Here is a 16925-nt window from a genome sequence, read left to right as displayed (position 1 = left end):
TGTCAAATTTTATGTTACCTTGTACAAAGCTAGCAGCCTTGTCCATGTATCTCAAATGCATTTTAACCACTTACTATTAATTAGGTCTTCACCAATGTTCTTTGTTGCCTCTGATCTGTTTTTCATAAATTGTTGCAAAAACAAGTCTCCAGATCCCAAGGATTTCTTTTTCAAATTAACATGTCAGAAGCTGGACACATCATTAACTTTTTTTTGTTCGAAGCAGTTCTTTCCATGGGAAGATCAATCCCAAATATTAAGTGTGCAGCAACTACTTTACATTAAGCTCCCAAACCCTCCAGAATCAAATTTTCCAATTCCAGCTACGCTCATGAAAAGGTGGGAAATTCCGGCCCGGGGCGGGACTTAGACATTTTGGGCATTTCCGGTCCGAGCCCTTAGGTTTTTTTAACGAGTGTCACAAGTAGACTTACATTAACACTGCAATGAAGTTATTGTGAAAATCCCCTAGTTGCCACATTCCGGCGTCTGTTCGGGTACATTGAGAGGGAATTTAGCATGGCCAATGCACCTAACCAGCACGTTTTTCGGACTATGGGAAGTAACTGGAGCACCCAGAGGAAACCCACTCAGATGCGGGGAGAACGTGCAGACTCCATCCAGATAGTGACCCAAACCGGGAATTGAACTCAGGTCCCTGGGGCTGTGAGGCAGCAGTGCTAACCACTGTGCCACCATGCAGCTGAGCCAAGCAAAGAGCCTGCACAGGAAAGATGAGCATTCCCCACCTATAAATGACGGAGCGCACCTCAGGAACAGTGTAAATTTTGCACAACCAAAGAGGAAACATTTTCATTTAGAGTTTTCAGATCTGAAGTCTTTTCTAGCTTGTTAGTGAATGAACGTAATAAAAACAATACCTGCTTTTTCAAATTTCTGCAAAAGATCCAGCCGTTTTGACTTTTCCAGGTTAAAATAGTTATTCTCCTCGTCAGGACTCTGGAGAAATAGAGGGATGTGCTGGAACACAATCACATGTTTGCTTTTCGACTGTTCAGCAGCAGCAAGTTGGTGATCCAACCACAGGTCATGGGCTTCTTTTAGTTCAGAGCAATTGGAAGCATCTTGAAAAAACTGAGAGTTCAGCACAAGGAACAACACTCCCCCAACCCAGAAGCTGAAGTAATCATCTCCCCAGCTCTTGCAATATTCGGAAATAGTGTCTGGGGTGGGGGCGTTTCCTATATCATGGTTGCCACTGATGAACACCAATGGAATGCTAGGGTCAATGCCCTTCAGAACATGCTTGAGGTCAAATGTTTGCTCATCATGCAAAGGTGTACCTGAAAAATACAGAAAAACTAGGAGTTATATGAGCTCATTTTCCCCCTGATTTAATTATATATTGTGAACCTGTAAATGAGAGAGCATTTTGACTAATTCTGCTGTAAGACTTCTTCCATCAGTCTCAGTAGATCTTGACATTCTGCAGTGGAGTAAAAAGGAAGTTGGCAAATGGGTCATCCCTCTTAATTTGCAACTGATTTCAATGGCTGTTAAAATCAGGAGAGGTGTGTAATGGCTGCTGACAGTTATAACACCCATTTTACCATATCAGACAAAGTCAAAATTTATGTCTCCATGTGTAACATCTACTGTGTCATGTCTTCAGATGATGCAACCTCATCCTGAACTCATAAGTGGAAGAGCAGCAGGGAACCAGGTTTGGGACCAATGCTGTGCACAGCCTGATTGTTGCCTGTGCAGTACATTCTGTATTTTTACACAGCTGCGAGGGCACATTGGTTAGGCCACTCTGTCCATATGCTGGAGAACTAATAAGCTGTGCCACTGTACTTACTTTACAGAATATTTTGTTTAATATTGTCTATTTAATCTGCACATGGTATACAACTGCTGTAGCACTTATACAATTATACAGCATACAAAATATTTTCATAGCTTTAAAATGTAATACCACATTCTGAGCAAGTAGTTTTAAAATGCACATCAGCTGGAATTTTGCATTCAGAAATAGTAGACATATCTAATCATGAACAATTACTTTAAATTTATTAAACTCTTCCATAAAATATTCTTCCACTACAGAACGTTTATACATTGCAGAAAGTAAAAATTGAACCGAGAGTATGGTGTTAAAAATGTATTTATGTTTGCTGCCAAAATTGACCTGTATCATTCTTGGTCTATGTATTATTACAGATTAAGTTACTTTTGCATTTTAACCAAAAACAGTTATTAGTTTAGCTGATTTCCATTACGTAATTTAATTTTTTTTTCAAAAGTGTCTATCTTAACACGAACATTTTTCTTTTCCAGGGCTCCAGATGAATATTTCGCCAGTTAGAAATCTTTAATGTTTGTCTATCCATCTGACACTAATTTTGTTTTTCAAATAATTTTCCACTGTTTTTGTTCTAAAGTTATGGTGAAAAATTATAATACCATAAAATATAGGAGCAGAATTAGGCCATTCGGCCCATCAAGTCTGCTCCATCATTCAATCATGGCTGATATGATTCTCATCCCCATTCTCCTGCCTTCTCCCAGTAACCCTTGATTCCCTTATTGATCAAGAACCTATCTATGTCTTAAACACACTCAATGACCTGGCCTCCACAGCCCTCTGTGGCAATGAGTGCCACAGATTCGCCACCATCTGGCTGAAGAAATTCCTCCTCATCTCAGTTTTAAAGGAGCGTCCCTTCAATCTGAGGTTGTGCCCTCTGGTTCTAGTCTCTCCCACTAGTGGAAACATCCTCTCCACGTCCACTCTATCCAGGCCTCTCAGTATTCTGTAAGTTTCAATTCGATCCCCCCTCATCCTTCTTTACATTCTTCAATTGCAATGCAATATTAATATGTCATGGCTACGATTAATTTTTTTAATCGTCGGTTCCATCCATGTTCTCACCCCACCCAATATCTGCAACTTTCTTCCTCATGCACCTGCTAGTTTTCCAACTTAGTTATTGGTCCAAGCACTGCCAGCAGGGCGTTAAACCTCCCGAGTCCTACTTTCTGGACCCTTCACCACATACTGTCTTTAAAAATCTTCAAAGCCAGCATTTCATTGAATCTTTCAGTCACCCTCCTAATTTCTCTATCCACAGCTTGGTGCTCATTCGAGTCTATATTTCTAATTTCTCTCCCGCGCCCTGTCACCCCACAGTGTAAAGTACCTCAAGATATATTTTGCTTCCCAGTTACTAGATAACTGCCACTTTTCAAGAAAGGAGGGAGGCAAAAAGCAGAAATCTATGGGCCAGTTCACCCAACATCTGTCAGAGGGAAATTGCATGAATCTATTAAGTAAGGAAGGTACAGCAGAATCCTGAGAAAACCATACTGGGATCAGGAAGACAAAAAATGGTATTTCATTAAAAGATTAGAGTTCTTTGAGGATGTAACAAGCAACACAAATAAAGGGGAACCTATAGGTGTGGTGTATTTGGATTTCCGAAAAGCATTTGATAAAGTGCCACATCAAAGGTTGCTACAGAGAAAAAAAGCTCATGGTATAGGGGGTAACAGAGCAGGGATAAGAGTCCTTTTCAGTGTGGCAAGCTATAACAGGGGTGGAGTGCCACAGGGATTAGTTTTGGGACCTCAACTATTTACAATCTATATCGATCTGTGCTGGGTAAATTGTTGGAAGGTATTTTGAGAGACAGGATCTACAGGCATTTAGAGACGCAAGGACTGATTAGGGACAGTCAGCATGGATTTGTGAGAGGAAAATCACGTCTCACAAATTTGATTGAGTTTTTTGAAGGGGTAACCAAGAAGATAGATGAGGGCAGTGCAGTTGATGTTGTCTACATGGACTTTAGCAAGGCCTTTGACAAAGTACCGCATGGTAGGCTGTTGCATAAGGTTAAATCTCACGGGATCCAGGGTGAGGTATCTAAATGGATACAAAATTGGCTTCTTGACAGAAGCCAGAGGGTGGTTGTGGAGGGTTGTTTTTCAAACTGGAGGCCTGTGACCAGCGGTGTGCCTCAGGGGTCAGTCTGGGTCCACTGTTATTTGTCATTTATATTAATGATTTGGATGAAAATATAGGAGGCATGGTTAGTAAGTTTGCAGATGACACTAAGATTGGTGGCATAGTGGACAACGAAGAAAGTTATCTCCATTTGCAACGGGATCTTGATCAATTGGGCCAGTGGGCTGACGAATGGCAGATGGAGTTTTAGACAAATGCGAGGTGATGCATTTTGGTAGATTGAACCAGGGCAGGACTTACTCAGTTAATGGTAGGGCGTTGGGGAGAGTTACAGAACAAAGAGATCTAGGGGTACGTATTCATAGCTCCTTGAAAGTGAAGTCACAGGTAGACAGAGTGGTGAAGAAGGCATTCAGCATGCTTGGTTTCAGCGGTCAGAACATTGAATACAGGAGTTGGAATGTCTTGTTGAAGTTGTACAAGACATTGGCAAGGCCACACTTGGAATACTGTGTGTAATTCTGCTCACCCTATTATGGAAAGGATATTATTAAACTAAAAAGACTGCAGAAAAGATTTACTAGGATGCTACCGGGACTTGATGGATTGAGTTATAAGGAGAGGCTGGATAGACTGGGACTTTTTTCTCTGGAGCGTAGGGGGCTGAGGGGTGATCTTATAGAGGTCTATAAAATAATGAGGGGCACAGATCAGCTAGATAGTCAATATCTTTTCCCAAAGGTAGGGGAGTCTAAAACTAGAGGACATAGGTTTAAGGTGAGAGGGGAGAGATACAAAAGTGTCCAGAGGGGCAATTTTTTCACAGAGGCTGGTGAGTGTTTGGAACAAGCTGCCAGAGGTAGTAGTAGAGGCGGGTACAATTTTGTCTTTTAAAAAGCATTTAGATTGTTACATGGGTACGATGGGTATAGAGGGATATGGGCCAAATGCGGGCAATTGGGATTAGCTTAGGGACTTTAAAAAAGAAAGGGCGGCATGGACAAGTTGGGCCGAAGGGCCTGTTTCCATGCTGTCAACCTCTATGACTCAATGACTTGGATAAAGGGACTGAATGTATGGCAGCTGAATTGCTGATGACAACAAGATAGAAAGGAAAGAAAGTTGTCAAGAGCAGATAAAGATTCTACAAAGGGATAAATGATTGATTGAGCGAGTGAATTAGTGTGCAAAGATTTGGCCGATGGAGTTTAGTGTGGGAAAAAGTTAACTTGACCGCTTTGGCAGGAAAAATAGGAAAGTAATATGCTATTTAAAGGATCCAGAGGGATCTAGTTGTCCTTGTAAATGAATCACAGAAGGTTAGTATGCAGGTAATGCAAGTGATTAGGAAGACAAACGGATTTACAGTCGCAATGTGGATACAAATTTGACAGAATAATAAGAATCAGACAGTAATGGTCAGTGGGTATTTTTAGGGCTGTAGTGGTATTCCCCAGGGAATCAGTATTGGGACCCTTGCTTTTCCTGACATATATTAATGATCTACAGCTTGTTGTGCAGAGCATAGTTTCAAGTTGGACAAGTTGGTGAAGTGGGCAGATAGGTGGCAAACGAAGTTGAATGTGGAAAAGTGTGGGGTGGTTCATTTTGGCAGGAGGAACAGGGAGAGACTATATAAAATAAAGGGTAAAATTCTTAAGGGAGTGCTGGAGCAAAGGGACCTAGGTCTATATGTGCATAGATCACTGAAGGTGGCAGGACAGATGGAGACAGCAATTAATGAAGTATATAGTATTCAGGACTTTATTAATGAATAGAGTACACGAGCAAGGAGATTATGCTGAACTTATACAACACCAGTTAGACCACAGTTGGGGTATTGCGTACAGTTCTGGGCACCACACTATAGGAAGGATGTGAACACATTGGAGAGAGTACAGAAGAGGTTTACAAGAATGGTTCCAGGGATGCAAAGCTTCAGTTATGACAATAGAGGTTGAGTCAATTTTCCTTGGAGAGAAGAACGCAGAGATTTCATAGGGATGTTCAAAATCATGAGGGAGCTGGAAAGAGTAGATAGGGAGAAACTGCTCCCACTCATAAAAGAATCAAGAATGAGAGGGCATCAATTTAAGTGATTTGCAAAAGAAGCAAATGTGATGAGAGAAATAACTTTTCCACACAGCGAGTGGTTCAGGACTGGAATGCTCTGCTTGGAATTGTGGTGGAGGCAGGTTTAATTGAGGCATTCAAGAAGGCATTAGGTGATTATTGGAAAAGAAACAATGTGCTGGGGTGCGGGGAAAGGGCAGAGGAATGACACTAAGTCATGATGCTCATTTGCAGAGCCAATGCAGACACGATAGGCCAAGTGACCTCCTCCTGCACCGTAACAATTCTGTGATTATTTATCTGAATAGTTACACAGAAAAATCCTAGTCTTACTCCTGGGTAACTCCAGAACTGCCACCTCGATCAATGCAATGAATAACTCCCAAACTGACCTGACTACCCTGTCAACCACATTAATCCCAACCAACCCGACTACCGCTCCCCACCTAGAGCCAGAAATTAGAGCCAGTCTTTTTAGGAATGAAATCAGGAAACACTTCAACACACGAAGTGTCATATAAGTTTTAAACTCTCTTCTGCAAACAGCAATTGATGCCAGATAAATTGTAAATTTTAAAGCTGAGACTGAAAGTTAGTAAGAGATATAAGGAAAAGATGAGTATATGGAATTAGGTCACATATCAGCCATGATCCATTGAATGACGAAAGAGGCTGTAGGGGTAAAAGGCCTCGATCTATTCCCATGTTCTCATGAAATAGTTAAATACAAGTCATGTAACAGCAAACACATTCAAATGCATTCCAACATCCTTTAAATTTGCCCATTTGATGGTGTTTCTGTTACTTTTGACGCAGCCCCTCATTCACCACTAATAAAAAATAGACTTCTGTTTTATGTTAAAAGCTATACGTATTACAGAATGAATTTCAAAATGATCTGTAATTAATTATGAAAGTTGAGAAGGTGACTTTGAACATTAGTTAGCTATAAAACACTGGTGATGGATTAAAAAGTTTGTTTGACAGTCAAAAATCATCCAATCAGGTAACAGTCTATTTGTTTTCCAATTGACATGGGAAGTCAGGGCATCTGACTGTATCAGGAGATCACTGGCGAGAGTGTGCGCGATGGGGTGGTTGGAGACAGGAGGTCAGATGATTAAACCTCCAGGAACACATCCACCTGGAGTAGGGGAGGAATGGGTTAAATTAAAAGCTGAAGATATGCCCGCAAACATATGCTCCAGTCTCCTGAAATGTTGTGCACTGTGTGCAGAAAGTACACAATTATCATTCTGACAGGCAGGAACTTTAAGCTGGCAGCCTGTTTCATTTAGCTCTATGCTTCTCTATCATCTTTCCTTGATTGCACTCACCAATTACCTTTCATAATGATCATGTTATGCATGCTTTATTTAAATCCTCAGAGGACAATGCCAGTATTTTTAGCTGAAGTAAAAATAAAAAATAAAAAGTTCAAGATTCAATCCGGAGGTGCTCGGCACCAAGTCACTTTACTCTGGTAAAATACTTTTCTAATCTTCTGGATCGTTTGGAAAGTTGCACCAGGCCAATGCCAATTCTCCTTCTATTCCTGTCCCAGTGAAGAGACATTTAACCTATGTTCAGCTGTCTGCGGAATCAGACAGATATCCGCCCCACTCTATATTACCACAGGTTGAATATACACTGCCACCCCACCAAGCTACCACCTTACCGACATCCACTTACCTTACCCATTAATTCATTCATTCATTCATATATTCACTAATATTCACGCTGGACAATTAAACTTCCCTTATAGCAGCTAGTCCCATAAAAAGGGAGCATACCTTGTCTTCTACCCCCACCCCCACCTCTTTCGTGGGACTGCAAACTCCACATTTCTGAAGAAGCTAGGCTCAGAAGATCAGGTCAGAAATATGATGCAAAGACGGGGTGTGGGGAAGTAGGAGCAGATATGATCCAGGCCAGAAACACCGAGGTTGTCTTTTTTGATTTTGACCCTGCAACAGCTAAGGAACTGCGATGTATTTCCAAGTTAGGATTGTGTGCGACCAGGAGTGGAACTTGTAGGTGGTGTTCCTATGCCCTTGCTGCCTTTGTTGTTCTAGGTAATAGAGGTTATGGGTTGGAAGGCACTGTCGAAGGTTGTTTAGCAAGTTGCAGTGCATTTGGCGTGGTACACACTGGTGCAGTAAGTGAATGTTTAAGGTCGTTCTAATGTAACTGCTGCCCATTTATTCATGTTTCCTGACTCCAGGAAAGGCTCACTAATTTGCCGACTGATAAAGAGTGAACAATTTACAGCCAAGTTGTCTGCTATGGAATTGAATAAAATAGCAGAACATCAATAGCTACATAACCTAAGACAATCAAATTTCTGTCACAGATATTTCTGGGCATTTGATTCCCAGATAGCAATGAACACCAATGTTGTTTAAGTGAAAGCTGCACTTGGACAATGCAAAAGACTGCAATAAATGGCTGGTGTTTTCAAGGCAAAATGCTAGGGGAACCTCTTTGCATTTGTTTTCAAACACTTAATATAATTCGAACTGTTTTGACATGTTATTGCCGTAATTAAAATGATGCTTCACTCTTTTTGGAACAAGAAAGATTTACTTGATGCTTAATTAAAATACCGTCAGCCAGTGAGACTTTTTCAAGTACTTGTATTTGATTACACAATAAACCACTGTGAAAAAACAAATCAACTAATTTGCATTCAAGGAATGTCTCTGAGGTAAGGAATAGATGCACTGCAGCCTACAATAAAAATGGATATTTACAAACCACCATTCAAATATTTTATCATAACGCTGTTTAACCATATAACTGAAAATGAAGGATAACAGGTGGAACATTAAAAACATTTGGATTGTTATCTTGGGCAAACTGCCACAGTTCCTGCTCTGCACATACTATAGTGCAACTGCACTTCAAAAGCACTTCATTGATGGTAAAGCTCTTTGGGATAACTTGAGGTTGTAAAAGGCACAAATAAATGCAAGACATATGTTCCAAAATATTAATCAGATTTATAATCATGTGAGAACAGTGACGTGGAAACAGTCAACTCAAAAAAGATAAACAGTATAAAAAAGCATAAAGGAATGCTTGCTAGAGAAAGATCCCTGGCCATCGAAGAAATGTACGAAAGTCTCAATTCAAAAGAGGGACAAAAATATATCTTCAGGATAGCAGCTGCGAGAGACAGGTTAACAAAAGATGTGGGAAATGTACATTCACTAGAGGATGAAAGCAGAGAGGTGGGGGCGATACATTATGAATGAAAAAGACCAGAGAACAAAGCAGAAAAGGCAGCTGCAAATTGAGGACCAACAACTAGCATAAATCAGAAAGACATCAGAATAATACTGAAATACTCATTACCAGTGAGCTTGCGCAAGCCACTGAGAGAGAGACTGCAGCCTGAATGAGTTTCAGACAGAGTGAGGGTATCAGGAATTTAGAGCCGAGTGGGAATTCGGTGCTGAGGGGAAAGAAGTGCTCATCTTCAGGAGTGGAGAGGTGGACCTGCGAGGGAGACTCGAGGGCAAGTGAGAGTTGAAAGAAATCGAACCGTGCCATCATGGCCAGCAGGTAAGTGATTGGCTGGTGACTGATAAGTAGTTTTTCCTTTCTATTTTCTCTTTTATTGTCTTGGCATTGTCGATTGTTGGAAAAACCCATCTGGTTCACTAAGTTCTTTTAGGGAAGGAAATCTGCCGTCCTCACACGGTCTGGCCTACATGTGATTTCAGAGCCACTGTAATGTGGTTGACTCTCAACTGCCCTCGGGCAACTAGGGATGGGCAATAAATGCTGGCCAGCCAGCGACGTCCATGTCCCATAGATGAATTAAAAAAAACCCTCCTCTCTTACCTCCTGTCCTATCTTTCCTATAGCATCTGTACTGTGGAACATTGAGCCACCAGTCCTGCCCTTCCATTAGCCATGTTTCAGTCCCATGTACCCATCCATTGCAGCAGGCCAACGACAGACATGTGGGCATGGGAGCAGGATCGTGTGTTAAAATGGCAATCAACGGGAAGGTCAATCCTGATTGCGTACAGACTGAAAGTGCTCAACAAAGCGATCACCCAGTCTACGTTTGGTCTCTCCGACATAGAGCAATGAATGCAATAGACCAAATTGAAAGAGGTGCAAGTAAAACGCTGCTTAACCTGTAATGAGTGCTTACCAAAATGCAATGTTCCAGTGAAGCTCAACGCAAACTGGAGGAACAGCATCTCATCTTCCAGCTAGGCACGTTACAGCTTTCCGGTCTCAACATCGAATTCAATAACTTCAGATGATTAGCTCTACCCCACCTCGACCCCTTTGTTTTCATTTTATTTAATTTTTAACTGTTCTCTACCTTTTATTTCTTTATTGTCTTTCTTTAGTTTTATTTCCTCCCCCGCTCTTTCCTCCCATTTTTCCCGCTTTGCTTCCCTTTCCCCCCTTTTTCTATTTTACCTCTCTCCTACCCATCTCCCCCCCTCCCCCCACATCTTCATCTGTCACAGTTTACCTTCTGATTTCAGCTTCTCTGCTGTTTAGCCATTCACATCTTCTATTCTCTCGATGGACGGCCATTAGCACCTCTTAACCTTTCCCCTTGGCTCTGGTTCATCTTTCATTCCCTCATCCTACTGTATAAATATCTCCCACTTTCCGTGCCTTTTATCTTTGACAAAGGGACATCTGGACTTGAAACATTAGCTCTTTTCTCTCCTTATAGATGCTGCTGGATTTTCCAGCATTTTCTTTTTTGGTCTCAAAACACTATACTCCATGTTATTTCTTCCAATTATCCAACCAGAGCTAATGAGTTGCTTAATTTCCATTTCTATTCTTCCATCTTCTTGCCGCTACTGATCCCAGTTACTTGAAACTACTCACTTTCTCCAAGTCTTTACCATGGGAGGAATTTTCCCATCCCACCCACCATGGGAATCGGAGCGTCCATTGACTTCATAGCAAAGGTCTATTGACCTCGGGCAGGATTTTCCAGTTTTAGGGCGAGTGCGGCCAGAAAATCCTGGCAATAATCTTTCCACTCTAATTATCTTCCCTAGGCTCAAACTGACAGTCCAAAAATTGGGCTTTTAGTTTACTGATCTTCAAACCCTTGCCTTCCAGCAATTTTCTCCAGATACCTGGTCATGTTTTCAGCCTCTCCACCTAAATGCCTTCTGCAAACATTATTGATCATGCTATTTCCTGTCTCACTTGCTCAGTTAGAACTTCCATGGCAATCAAGAAGAGGAAGGGGCTCAGTGCCAATCCAACTTAGGCTTCGACACTTTCACTCTCCTCCACATTGTTTCTTACTCTTGTCTGACAGTCCTCCTGCACACCCTGTGTACTTCTCAGGGGCTCCATGAATTCTAGCACATCTCCAGACTTCCTCCCTAGACAATTGGTCATAAGCCCTCTCCAGCTCGATTGAATATAGTTCTTCATGTTGCATTCCCAATGCTTCTCCATCACTTGTCACAAACCAGAAATGGGATTGATGGTGCTTCTTCCAGGCATAAACCTGAGTTGAGCTCATGAGAGGTCATAGTTTTAGGATAAGAAATGACAGATTTAAAACAGAGATGAGGAGAAATTCTTTCTCTCAAAGAGTTGAAAATCTGGAATTCACGACCCCAGAGTGTGGTGGATGCCGGGACATTGAGTAAATTTAAGGAGGAGATATACAGATTTTTAATTAGTAATGGGTTGAAGGGTTATGGAGAACGGGCGGGAAAGTGGAGTTGAGGCTAAGACAAGGTCAGCCATGATTGCACTGAATGGTGGAGCAGGCTCAAGGGGCTGAATTGCCTACTCCTGCTCCCAGTTCTTATGCTTTTATGTTTTCACTATTTTTCTGAGTTTCTGGCCCGTGACTTTTGCTGCATCTTGAAGTTGTGTTAAGAGTTTAATTCCTCTGTACTTTTTGCAATCTTGAATGTCTCCCTTTTTCTTTTTAATATTGCTTTGCCCTCAGGCCTTGGGATTTTCTCTCGTCATAACACAATGAGTGGTTTGTTAAGGACCAGGACTTTATATTCACCTAGGTAGATACATACTTAGAGTCATAGAGTACTTGAAGATCCCTTAAATAGTGCTGGAGGGGTGCTTTCTGACAATGAATTCATGTTCAGATGTGCAAGATTAAGAGATTGTGTTAGCTGGAATATTGAGGTCCAAAATGACAGTGGACATCAAATCAGTTGTATAAGGACTGACATCCTGAACTGCTGACCTTGCAGTGAACATGCTGAAACATGTATGTACTGAATGCCCTCACTAATATAGTGTCCTGCACTACTTACCCATATTTGCCCCACCCCATTTTTGACCTCAAACACCATCCACAGCATCCAAACACGATTCTTTCTTGTCACAGATAAAGTTGCAAGATTTAGACTGTGAATAGAAATCTAGCGAGGTGGGAACAATTCTCATACTTAACCTTCTGGGGCATTTTGGTGTAGCCATAAGAATTCTTTCATGCAGTCCACAATTGAAAACCAAAACTAAAATACAGGAGCTCAGCAGTTCAACCTTTGGAGTCTAGCTATGTTCAGCATTCTTCCTTGATCGCTATCTCCATGGACCTTTTAAAATCTATAAATTTTAGGTCAAATAAAAATATTTCCGAAGAACCCATTAGTTTGAGACTTAAGACTGACTTAGCTGAACATCTGTGATGAGTATAATATATTCACAGTTATAGCAGCCTGCTTTATAATTTCACCAGGTTGAAACCTTTGAAAGGTTTTTAAAAATTGTGCTGTATCTGTGTAAAGTCCATCAATCAGCATTTTTTAAAAACATATTTTGTTGATTCTGACATCCAAAAGGTGAAATGTAGATCAATTTGAGATTGTATTCAATTATTACATGCTTGGAGTCTGCTGTGAATGTCGGTGTCTTGACAACTTTAGCCCGAGCTGAAAACACACCGTTGGTTTATTTAGGCATAAAGGATCTATCTCTGAAAGGATGAAAGCAATTTTGTTTATCTGCCCACCAGGTGTTTGTGATCACAATGTAGCTTTAACCTTCTTGAATCTTCTCTTGAATGATTTTTCTCTGGATAAACACTGCAGAGCTTTTTTATAAAGTAGAGTGATGCCTTAAGAGTGCTGAAATTATTATTTTTTTAAATTAGCAACCTTTTTATTCTTCTCTGCTCCTTTTTGATTTTCCACTCTGGGAAACATGAAAACACACTTTCTAGAGCTGAAGGCATGGAAAAAACACCCGATCGGAGATGTGGAAGAGTAATCTCGGCTGCAGATTTAATTCCTCACTTTGAGAAACTCAATGATGCTTAATGTTTCCTTCCAACCCCAAGTCCGAAATTGTAAAACTATCTGGGAATTTTTGGGTGTAAATCTCCCAACCTGTTATGCTGAGGTTATAGTCTGAACGTATGTTTTAAAGAGGAATCAATTTAAAAAGTTTAGAAACTCTATCAAAACCAACTGTTGCTGCTTCGGCGAAAGACAAGAGGTGTAATTTTCCCATTGCGCCCGCCACGGGATTCATAGTGGGCAGGACACAAACCATGCGAAGGTCCGATAACCTCGCGCGGGATTTTCCGGTCTTGGGGTGAGCACGGGCTCAAGGTATCCCCCTTTTTTTTCAAAATTCCAAATGAATATAATCCCAGCACCATGCAGCCTTAAGTTTAAGGCTTACTTTTTTAAAATGGAAGAAAGGTATTTGTCCTCTAAAATGCAGAAAAGATTCTGTGGAAGAGGGCAGATCAGTCTTGAAAAAGTAAGACCATGAGGCCTCTTCACTACTTCCCCACTGTTTGTGCCAGCAAGTAATCATGTTACTTGTTTAGCACCACAGGGGAATATAAAATAGCTTCTACATCAACATTAAGCTATTCACTAGCTCCAATTACATAAGTGTACTTGCTTGTCTGCGTGACTTCTTCCCAGTTTCTCCATGCAAACTACACGGGTGTCCATATTCCCATCCATCACAACCCTCTCCTCCTCAGTCTTCAACAGTGATAATAATAATTGTGTTGCATCCAAGCAGTTTTTGACCCAGCATCTCCCCATCACCTCAGCGGTGTCCCTACCTTAACTAACTGCAGAGGGCAGAATATTAGCTTTCGGCAAGACCTCAGCCACATTAATTATAGGGCAACAGCTACCGTAGGAGGCAACTTTCGTTTACAGATTAATTTGTGTATATTTAGCGCTCAGGTCATAATGACCCTATTTCTCTAAAAGAACTGAAAAGTGGTAAATTAATCCTTGATACGTAAACAGTGACTGGAGGAGGTTATGACAGATTTACTTGCAGTAAAATGTTGGTGCTGATGAACTCACATCATTTGATTCTTAAGCCATTGTATGTGAAAAATGACAATTACAAAAATTTTGCAATGTGTGTAAAAGGAACTCTTGGCATTTGGATGTTGCAACAGAACACAAATTAAAATCATGCATGATATCTGATGTAACCTATTAATTGTCTATGTGTTCACTGACGTCCACTTATATAGTGTTTTTGAGGGCACAGGGCATCCCAAAACACTTCAAAGCCATTTACTATGACCACAGCAGATGTTAATTTCTGAGCAAACCAAATCCCAGAGTGAAACTTGACTTACGGGCCATACCGTTTTTTGTTCAGAAAATAAGAAGAAAACATCCTAATCTCAGCAGCAAGAAGTCCAGCAACACTTTTGGGACTTTAAAAATTGAAATTAACAGGTTAATAAACACGAAGGAAAGAAAACTTAAGCACACATGATTACAGTTACACAGATAAAATTAGTCTTACAAAACATTCCCTACGAAAGTTTCCTGCTTGGTTAGACCCACAAGTAAATACTTTCCAGGCAACATTCCCTTATAGATGTTCAACTAGAAAAATATAGTTAAATTACCCAAGATAAGGCTCTCCCTCTCATCATTTCCACAGCCTGACGATACATAGGTCAGACTTTTGTTTGTTTCTATAGCTAATTATTCCTGGAACAGATCACTAGTCTATTACCAGGGGCTTATAGCTTGAGGGGCACAGCCACACTCACACACGGACAAACTAAGGGGTAATTTAGTGTAGCCAATCTACCTAATATGCACATCTTTGGATTATGGGAGGAAACCGAAGCACCTGGAGGAAACCCACGCACACAAGGCATAGCTGCTGTTGTTTTAAAAAAGCAACCTCTCAAACTACCTTCCATTCTGCTCTGGAAATCCAGGAAACCTTCAGATACAAGACTGCATTGCACAACCCAAGACTTTTAAGGCTTAACTAGATGGCTTATTCAAAATTCACATCTTCTCCCAGCTCAGAGCTGTTTCTAGCAGATCTTTCTCACATAACCAGTACCTAATCAACTCAACACACACCCTTAAATATCCCTTTTCCCTTTCATCTACAATTTCATTGTCCTCAGCGCTTCTTGGAACTCAACTTTTCAAAAATATAAAAATATTTTATGGTTTCCCATGGCTCCCACTTTCAGGTCAAAAAATGAACATCATTCCCTTGTTTACTTATGAAACCTTTGCAAGCTGCCTTTTACTTCCCTTTGAAATTTAAGTTGAAAACAACAAATCCCTAATATATCTCTTAATTCAAATTTCTAAACCTAGCCATTTAGTGTATAAAACCACTTGACCATAGTTTAATTGCAAATTGATGCATTTATCACTTCTACTCCTTTTCTTCAACTCTTCCAGACAAATGATCTCCAATAGTATTTTTCCAGCTTAATTAAATAATTTGCACACACACAAACACAGCCTTCTTTACAGAATAACACAATACATTGTCCCAAAAATTACATCTATTCTCACACTGGAGTGTTGTATGAAGTCTAGTCACCGTTTTCATGTAGAAAAAGTGGCAGCCAATTTGCACATAGTAAGATCCCACAAGTGGCAATGTGATCATGTCTAGATAATCCACTTTAAGGAAGTCAGCTGAGGTTAAACAGATATCGGCCAGGACACCAAGGTAAACTCAATTATTTTTTTTCAGAATAGTGCCACGAAGTCTCATATCTTATGAAGGACAGTATCTCCAACTCTTTGTTCTTTGTAATGGAATACCCACAGATGCGTACGTTATTTGTGACTTTCTTAAACTGTACAGCACTCCCTCAGCACCACACTGTGTCAGCCTAAATGGTGTCCTCTCATCCCTGGTGCAGTTTGAACCCACAACCCACAGATTTCATGGTAATAGTGCTACCACGACTCAAACTAATATCATTCATATTCTGCTTTACAGAATAACCTTTTGGTTAAATCTCATGAATTTTAACACATTACATAAATGCTGATATTGGTTCTGCTATGGGTTAAGAACAGTGCTGCAAACCTGTAAGTACAATGGGAACATACAAGACTTTCTCTCTTTCATCTATTGGATTGCCCCATTACTGTATTTACATCTTATTCTTAGTATCCACTTTTGTTCTGGCATGATGCTCATAGTCAGAGGATACACATCAACACTCTTTCTAAAGCAATGCTGCAATTAAGTCATCAGGAGGTACCTATGTCAGTTGTGAGTTTATCTTTACATCTAAAGTTTTTTCCGCAAAAGCACTCCACATAGATAATCGGATTGAAAGCCACTTGGACTAATTTTCTTCACTCCCACCCCTGCCTGAGCACATCAGATGGCGTGCACTCAAAATGTGCTGCTTTAATGGACCTGAACGTACCCATATGGTCTCAGCTTCCCTCAGCATATGAACACCCTTTTGAGTATACAACCAAACCATAGGACAAAAAAGAAATGATAGTACAGGCTAATGGATGTCAGCTTTGGGTCCTACTGGCTGATATTCAAAAGCATCAGGATATTTTAAACCATGCTAATCCTTCTTGCTGCCCTAAGAATAAAGTAGTTATCTGTTTGGAAATGTAAGGAGGCTCATTTTCATTGGGTGCAGCATTTTTTGGGC

The 16925-nt window shown here is 40.6% G+C and overlaps 1 protein-coding gene across 1 annotated transcript in view; it reads right to left on the bottom strand.

The window, feature by feature from the left end:
• The window catches only part of cpped1 (calcineurin-like phosphoesterase domain containing 1), a 182732-nt gene that overhangs the window by 64417 nt on the left and 101390 nt on the right, over window positions 1-16925 (bottom strand). The window contains exon 3 of the mRNA XM_078240876.1: window positions 882-1304. Coding sequence (XP_078097002.1) covers window positions 882-1304 — 423 coding nt within the window. The remainder of the gene's footprint in view (window positions 1-881; window positions 1305-16925) is intronic.

The sequence above is a fragment of the Mustelus asterias genome, chromosome 23, assembly GCF_964213995.1.
Source record: "Mustelus asterias chromosome 23, sMusAst1.hap1.1, whole genome shotgun sequence".
NCBI classification, from domain to species: domain Eukaryota; kingdom Metazoa; phylum Chordata; class Chondrichthyes; order Carcharhiniformes; family Triakidae; genus Mustelus; species Mustelus asterias.
Note: the sequence above shows the minus strand (reverse complement) of the source record. Positions and strands in the feature narration are given on the sequence as shown.